This window comes from Euphorbia lathyris, chromosome 4 (assembly GCF_963576675.1).
Source record: "Euphorbia lathyris chromosome 4, ddEupLath1.1, whole genome shotgun sequence".
Classification (NCBI taxonomy): domain Eukaryota; kingdom Viridiplantae; phylum Streptophyta; class Magnoliopsida; order Malpighiales; family Euphorbiaceae; genus Euphorbia; species Euphorbia lathyris.
The window spans coordinates 40,235,230-40,243,174 of NC_088913.1; the positions used below are offsets into that span (position 1 = coordinate 40,235,230).

The window sequence follows — 7,945 nt, forward strand, 5'->3', positions numbered from 1 at the left end:
GGCGCATGCTTCCCGTTCCATAGGCCGAACGGATGAACCACCCGTTCGGCCTATGGAACGGGCAGCATGCGCCGCTCGTTCCTCCTATGGAACAGGCAGCGCGTGCCACCCGTGGGACGGACAGTGTAAGCCGAATTGAAGAAGGTAAGTAGGGTTTAAGTGTTTTGCTCTACTACCATGTAGAGATAGGATAGCAAAAGTATATAATTGAATTGATTTTCCTTGAATTGGGAAGTGTATTCATTAGGTATAAATACAATTCTAACTTAAAGTTAAACTAGAATTATAATTCTATGAGATAATTACAAGAGTAATCTAAAATGTGAAAGGATATGAACAAGATAAGCTTAAAGGATAATTCAAAGATAATAGAAATATTATCTCTAACACCTCCATCCAATTATATAAGTAATTCTAGAATGTGTTAATTTAAAAAAGAATTCGTTCTCATATAATAGTTAAGGAATAAATATTGGAATGGTAAAATAACACATGAATACCTTAAAAACTAAAAAATAAATTCAATGCTTGAATCGAAAAATCAAATTAATTTTTTTTTTTAAAACTAGAAGGATTGATATTCTAAGGGCTATATAATGGGAATGGCACTGGCACTGATATTCATTAGAAATTCATGTCACTGAGTGATGGTATATATGACACTGATACTGATATTCATTAGAAATTCATATCATCACAATTACTGTCATTCACTTTCAAAATACCCACAAAATGATCTTTCATTGTATTTTGTTATAGAACAAATAGATGAGTTGGAATCCGAGTTTCAGTATGAGAGAAAAATAAGGTTGTTTTATTCCTTTACACAAGGCAGTACAATAAATATATATATAAAAAAAAATTAAAAAAAAAAAGCTTCCTGTGTTAAAAAAAAAAAGTCACATGTTTCAAAGTATTAACCCTCAAACCTGTTTAAAGGGACCATTTGAAATACTAATGATGAACTTGCTGAAAGGTAAACATTCCAACTTTTCCAACATTTCTCTTTACTCATAGGCCACTTTAAACAAGTTCAGGGGCAATTGACTTTTTTTGGACAAATACACGGGGCTAGGGATGTATTAAGCCTCTAAAAAACTTGCAAGTTAAAATCATTAATGTTTGACAGAATAAGCTCAACCTAGCCAATTTGGAGAAATGATATGCTAAGTTGTGAGTTGAGCACATGACTTGACAGAGCATCTGCTGTCAAGCCATGAAATCATATCACTGAAAATGGTGAAGATTCTATCACCGGGTTCCCCTTCAAGTATGCAGTGATAACCTCCTTCGTACAATTTCAGAGTTTTATCTTTGCTCGAAGCTTTCTCGTACAGGAATCTGCTCACCAGAGGATCTGTCACCTTATCCTCAGCTCCATGAATAATCAATAATGGAGATGAAACCTGCACATTCAGTATCATTTAATATTAAAACCATCACCTTTTTTTTTTCATAACAATGCTATAAGTCAAATGTATTAATTCTAAGTTCTAACCTTCTCCAGTTGTGCCTCAATTTCTTCCGTTGCCTTCAAGAGTTCGACAGCAGTTTTTAGTCTAACCGGATCACTGTAACCAATTACATTGTAATCCGCCTAAAATAGAAAGCATCAACGTTATTTATGCGACTGAGACAACTCATTTTTTACATGTAGAAAGAAATATCAATCACATCTACAAGAAGCTGACTCATAAATTCTGGACTTGTGTGAATATAGGGGTGCCTGCACATGATTTCTCAGTTGAACTTGAACTTGAACCGGAAGGGAAAAAAGTCGAACCAAAAATGTTGGAGAATGCCAAGTTGGGTGCAAGATATAAAAAGTTGCATGAGACTGACTGATTGATGTGCAAATGTGGAATTTTCAATTCATGATAAATGCATAATTTGGAATTATTTTCTAACCAAGTAGCTTCAAGCAAGAGAGTATATAGACTTCATCAATAATCAAGCTTTCTTTTTTTCTTTTTTTACAGGGAGAAAAGCTATGATCGCTGTTGACTACGGATGGGTCTACATTTTTTTTCCTCTTGGTATGAGTAGATACATATAAAATCTCAATTCAGCTGTAATTATCAAAATTCTAAAAAACAATGGACAAAAAGTCCAACCAGCATTATACTCTTTAGTAACAAGACAATAGTAGAAGAAAATTATCAACCTAACAGAAAAAGTAGCCTGGCTTGGGTTTCTGATAGTTACATTTTAGCTGCATATTGAGCTCACGAGAGCATAAAGATGGCACTCTTTCTTCCAATATAAGTAGGCAAGCAAAAGGAAATGTTAAAATTTAAATACCATAAAGCATTTTCATCAGAAAATACAAAGAACGAACCAGTTTTCTCGTCTTTAGGTCTCTGATGAACAGCTCTGATAGATCTTTCTGTGGAACAAGCTTTGCTTTTGGCATGACTCTAGCTAGAAGGGTTAATATCTTTTCAACAGCAGGTGCTGGCTTCACGTCTTCTGCAATCTTAGAAAGAACTTAAAGTCAGAATATCTTTCCGCAGATTAACGAAAAAAAGACAAAAGTAGTTGCAACAAACACCTGAGGAAATTAGATTGAGAGAGACTGTTAATCAAAACGTTAAATCATATACATGTAATGGATAGACAAAAGGTAGGACTCAACATGATTACTTTCGTTACAAATTCTAATGCAGCCAAAGTTATTCTACAGACTGATTGATATTGTAACTTACTATTGAAGCATCCCTGCCTCTAAAACCTGCATTTGCGAATTTGACAAGGTACTAATTCACTTGACGTGGTTAGTAAAGTCTACTATCTATGTGTTTAGTGACTCAAATCAGCTTCTTGCTTTTTAATGGACCAACAAATATGCAGCCTACGAAATCATGTAAATATTTTGAACATCTGTATAAATGCACATGATTAGATTACATGAGAGGATTCACTTAAACCATGCTCAGTTAAGACAAAGATATGCTTACTCTACACATAGGAGCTACAAGCACCATGCCATCCCAGGCTTGCGGTTCCTTTAGATGAACCTTTAGGGTAACAGCTCCACCCATGGACTGCCCCAGTATGAAGCAAGGCAACCCTTTCAATTGAGCTCTCCCTGACAATAATACCATAAAACAATCTCAGTACAGCATTCAACACGTCGTAAAGTCACTTTAAAAAAAGCATTGCAACAATTACAATAATGTCTATTATAAGATATTGCATGCCACAAACCTTTGATTTTGGTGTACTGTTCAATAACATTATCAACTAATTCATCAAAGCTTGGGATGTAACCATGCAATCCCTGGGACAAACCAAAACCAGGATGATCCAAAGCAAAAACAACATATCCAGATGCAGCAATATGCCTTGCAATACCTGAAAGTTTTTGCATTTTTCTTAATTCAAACTTGATATGTTTGTACGATTCAGCGTTGGCTAATAATGTAATGAGAAAAAATGACGAACCTTCAAAGAAGAAAGTGCAAGTATCACCATATCCATGACAGAAAAAGACAGCACCTTTAATTTCAACTCCTACTGGTGGCATCCAGCTTTTCATAAAAATTTCCAAACCTTTTGAATTCCTTTCATACCACTAAAGAATGCAATAACACTGTCATTAATGTAAACAGATGTAACAGAAAACCATAATTGAAATTTTCAATATCTTGTTTTTCCTCTTTATTAATCCTAGTAAGGAGAGAATGAATTTACCTCTTCTGTTATAATCCCAGCAGGAGCCCACTACATGCATGTTCAATACCAAAAACCACATAAGATAAAGAATCAAAAGATTAAATAAAACATCATATTTCGCACAAATAAAACAGCTACCTTGATGATAACCAATCAAAGCAAACAAACCTTAAATAGTGGATGATCAAGCTGATTATGTGCCTCAATGAAAGCTGATCGAACCCTTCTTCGAGATTCAGCATGATCCAAATTCTGTGAAGCAATAGAATTCAGCTCTTCACTTGCACCTTCTATCTGCTTCTTCTTTTTTACCATGTCCAAGACAGCTAGGTTGGCGGACTTTAGGCTAAACTTGGATGGAAATTTTATGGGAAAGTGCTGTTTAAGCTGATGTTTGCTCGAAGAATCAAAATTCTGGTGATTTAAACAGAAACTAGGTGAATGGAACTTAGATTGAAGGGCAAAGTTCATCGTCACACCCAAATCTCCTACCAGAGCAGTTGTGATCTACTTGAAATCTAAGTGTCTTTTAAAACTTCAACAGTTTGATTTACTAGAGCTTTGACTTAAATCTTTGTGCCTCATACAAGCTGAGAAATGAAGACATCTAAACTAGTATAGACATTATGCAGCCCAACTTTCTATATACTCCAAAAATGTAGAGTTGAATCAAACATCTGAAATATTCAAATTTAAGGAATGATTAACAGCCTCAGTGAGTGAATGTATAAATACATATAAAAGAAAAGTGCAAGGATTTCTTGTAAAATCAAAATATACCTACTCATTCAGATAACATAATACCAGAAATAATTATCACCTTCCATCATTGAAATCAAGAACCAAATCATAAAACCATTATTTTTGATACAGCAAACAAATGCGAACTGTGAACGTAGGCTGACATTTTTTAGGGGTAAATTACACCCATGGCTCCTCAACTTTGTTCTTACCTTCACATGACCCCTAAACTTCGAAACCGAACATTATAGTCCCTGAACTTTTCACTTTACTGAAGTAATGATCCTTTTTACTGGTGACCAAGCCAAGATAACCGAATTAAAGTTGTTTTAGAACCAAACTTCTTATGGAACCACTGTTTTCAATTCTCAAATCACCATTTTCGGAGGTTTCTATATCTAAACAACCACTGTTGTGTGCCCTAATCAAACAAAAGCATGACCTCCTAACCAAAAAGTTCAAGTTAGAATATAACTTACTTCATAACTATACAATGGAGGGTTACATCTGGATTAACGAAAAGAGGCCATTACGTGTGTAAAATGCAAAGTTCAGGGAACTTAATGGTCGATTTTGAAGATGAGGAGCCAATTGTGTAATTTACCCCATTTTTTAGGTACAGTTAATCCTAAAAACTAGCAGATTGAGAGCATAAACTAATATACGGAGTATAATCCAAACAATCACATTCACAATACATCCAATGTTCCAAGCCATCATGTAATGAGAATTTGACACCATAAAACCTCATACAAGCATAGCAATCATCAGATACAAACGTGCAAATAGTTCAGAACTACAATCAAGTGCACAAATTCAAATCAAAATCTCGTTAAAAAGTACGTTTACTGTGCAGAACGATGTCGTTTCATAGATATCAACTCACCCTGTTTGCAGGTCCTACCTGTAAAAATAATCAACAAAAGAGTCGGAAATGGGGGCAAAGCAATGCGGCTGCGCCCACGCGCGCGATGGAGATAGCCGGCGAGTGAGTGTGGGTACAAGGTGAGTAGTGATCCCAGCTTTTGGAGAAGTTCGACGACCTTCGCCACGCGCGCCAAGTACGTCAGATTTGGCCGGATCAAACCCCGTAACTTGAAATCTGATCACAGTTTCTGGGATTTTCGTTGATTTGGTGAGGTGTAATAAGTTGTTGTGTTGTGAGGGATGATCGGAAGAAAGGAAAATGAAAGAGAAGAGTTGGTATGCAATGATGAATGTTAAGAAGATAAATGATGAAAATGGAAAGACAAAATTGCATTCTCTTTCTATAATAGACGACGAATCAAGCACGAGGTCCTTGTGCTATGCTTTGCAGTCATTTTTATAAGTTTTCAGACATGGTCAACGCCTACGGGTGACACTGTTGAAAACCGTATCTTTGTAAAGCATTTTCGGTTATAAGGAGGAGGGGCTAAACCACAAACAAGATAACACATTAGGACAAGACACGCTAGTTAAGATATACTGCAAGCGGAGTTGAGAGGGCAAGAGTCACCATCTATCCTTCGTCAAAAAGGATCCATCCATGTACCTTCTCTAAAACGGTCTTCATGAGAATCAAGTGTTACCACCATCAGAAATAGACAAACTCCACGGATAAATAATGAATGTGATAAAGAACAGTAATGACGTGACTGTTTATATACAATATCATTAATGTTTAAAGATTACAGAAATCTATATAAATACATCAATCACAAGGTATTCGAGCTATGTTTTCGATTATTAAAAGAGCTCTTGTTAATTGTTATTATCAGTCTTAATCATAATACTGACTTTGGAATGTCTCCATCGTTCCAGGACAGGATTCCGACTAGGGTTACTTTTCAAAAATATATACATATAACTAGTCGAAAACATGTGCAATGCACGAGATATAAATTTTTTCTATAATTTAGATAAATTGATATATTTTACTTTTGAATAATTTTATATTAGGTATATTTTATTGATAATTCAAATCAAATTAAATTAATTTTAAAAATAAAAATTGATTAATTTTTTATAGAATTTTAATTAGAGGCGAATGATTTATTTACTTTTACAAAAGTCAATAATTTGTAATCTTTAGTAATAGGAGGAGAAGGAAAACCTAATCTAAGGGACCTCTCAATGCAACCGACCGCCACCACCATCACTTTGATCGATCTCCTTCCTCCATCTGTTCCTCCACCGTCGTTCCGTCGTGCATCCCTTTCGAGCGCTCTCGTTCCTCCTCCATCTCGCACAGCATCGTTCCGTCTCGTCATCCGATCTGTTCGAACGCAGCTGCCACACCGCCACCGATCTTGATTGAACCCTCTCTTCTGATCCGTGATCTGCACTTTTCTTCTCTTTTGTGAGATAAAAAAATAAAAAATAAAAAAGAAATTTGTCATGATCTGATTGTTTCACACATTATTTTGTGTTTCCATATTTTCTTGTTTTTTGGTTTTGATTTAGATCTTAGTTCATGGTTGGTTTTCTAAAACCATAGCCGCTCATGAACTTGGCCTTCGATCGCTCTGTGGCGGTTTCTGACGATCTCATGGCGGGTCTTGTGTCTATCCCTCTTCCGGAGGACTATGTAGGTATTGGTGTCCTTTTCAATCCTAGTATAAGATTCTCTGGCAATTCCATCTCCTCCATCGTTCAATCGCCTGCTTCGAAGCGTTCTTTTGCTTATGTTCTTTCAAATCTTGTGCAGGCACCGCCATCCTCTTCCGCTTAGGTGACTAATATCGGTGGAATCAAATCCATTAAGATTTCACAAGGCGCTTATGACCGTCGTGTCGCTCTGTGTTCCCACTCACTAATTAGAAGGTTAGTTCTCTCGAAGGGAGATGCCCCATGGAAGGTGCTGGATTTTAAAGAAAGCCTTGAACTCAATTTGGGGATTGACTGAACCATGGAGGCTAATCTCAATTGGTCGTGGATATTTTCATGTCATTCCGCATTCTCATGGGACCAAGAAATTGGTTCTAAGCAAGGGTATTCTCAATGTAAAACATGGTTCCTTTCGTCTTCAGTCTTGGGTACCGGATTTTGATCCATTTGTAGAGAAATATACTAATGCTCAGGTATGGGTTCGTCTATACTCACTCCTTTAGGAATACTGGGATGTATAGATACTGTCAGATATTGCACAAGGTGTCGGGGGTCTTCTTTGAGTTGATAAAGCTACCATTGAGGGTGATTTTGGCCATTATGCTCGTATTTTAGTTGATGTGGATTTAGCTGGGGATCTTCCTACCCAACTCGGAATTGAACGGGATGGTAAGAAATTTTGGATTGATGTGGTTTATGAGAGACTTCCTAGTTTTTGCAAAGTTTGTTCTTGCATAGGACACATGGCTTATGAATGTAGGAAGAACAAGAAACCTGCCTCTTTTGAATCACGCCTCCCTACTAAGGACGTATGCATTAGAGCTCGTGTGGCTAAGCCACGGCCTGAGAAGCAACATGTTGTAATTCCAGTTTGTGAAGTGACTGCCAGAATTATTGCTGATACTGCTCCTCCTATTATGGCTAAGTTTGAGAAGGAATC

The 7,945-nt window shown here is 36.5% G+C and overlaps 1 protein-coding gene across 4 annotated transcripts; it reads right to left on the reverse strand.

The window, feature by feature from the left end:
• Positions 1-769: 769 nt before the first annotated feature.
• LOC136226062 (caffeoylshikimate esterase) lies at positions 770-5,839 on the reverse strand. Of its 4 annotated transcripts, none has more exons than XM_066014351.1 (9): positions 5,321-5,839; positions 3,844-4,352; positions 3,694-3,723; positions 3,445-3,574; positions 3,208-3,354; positions 2,958-3,088; positions 2,339-2,476; positions 1,499-1,597; positions 770-1,406 (listed from the first exon to the last, which is right to left on the reverse strand). In XM_066014351.1, exons 2-9 carry the CDS (start codon positions 4,144-4,146, stop codon positions 1,167-1,169), a joined length of 1,218 nt encoding a protein of 405 aa, XP_065870423.1. In that variant the 5' UTR covers positions 4,147-4,352; positions 5,321-5,839; the 3' UTR covers positions 770-1,166. The 4 variants fall into 4 exon arrangements, with proteins under 4 accessions (XP_065870423.1, XP_065870424.1, XP_065870425.1 ...); XM_066014352.1 differs by having other exon boundaries at positions 5,303-5,839; XM_066014353.1 differs by having other exon boundaries at positions 3,844-4,089; positions 5,321-5,838.
• Positions 5,840-7,945: the final 2,106 nt, after the last annotated feature.

Coding starts and splice junctions, on each gene's coding strand:
- LOC136226062 (XM_066014351.1), bottom strand. CDS start 4,146: ATGAACTTTGCCCTTCAATCTAAGTTCCATTCACCTAGTTTCTGTTTA. Junction 3,724..3,843: donor TTGATCATCCACTATTTAAG/GTTTGTTTGCTT, acceptor ACATGCATGTAG/TGGGCTCCTGCTGGGATTAT. Junction 3,575..3,693: donor CTGGGATTATAACAGAAGAG/GTAAATTCATTC, acceptor TGCATTCTTTAG/TGGTATGAAAGGAATTCAAA.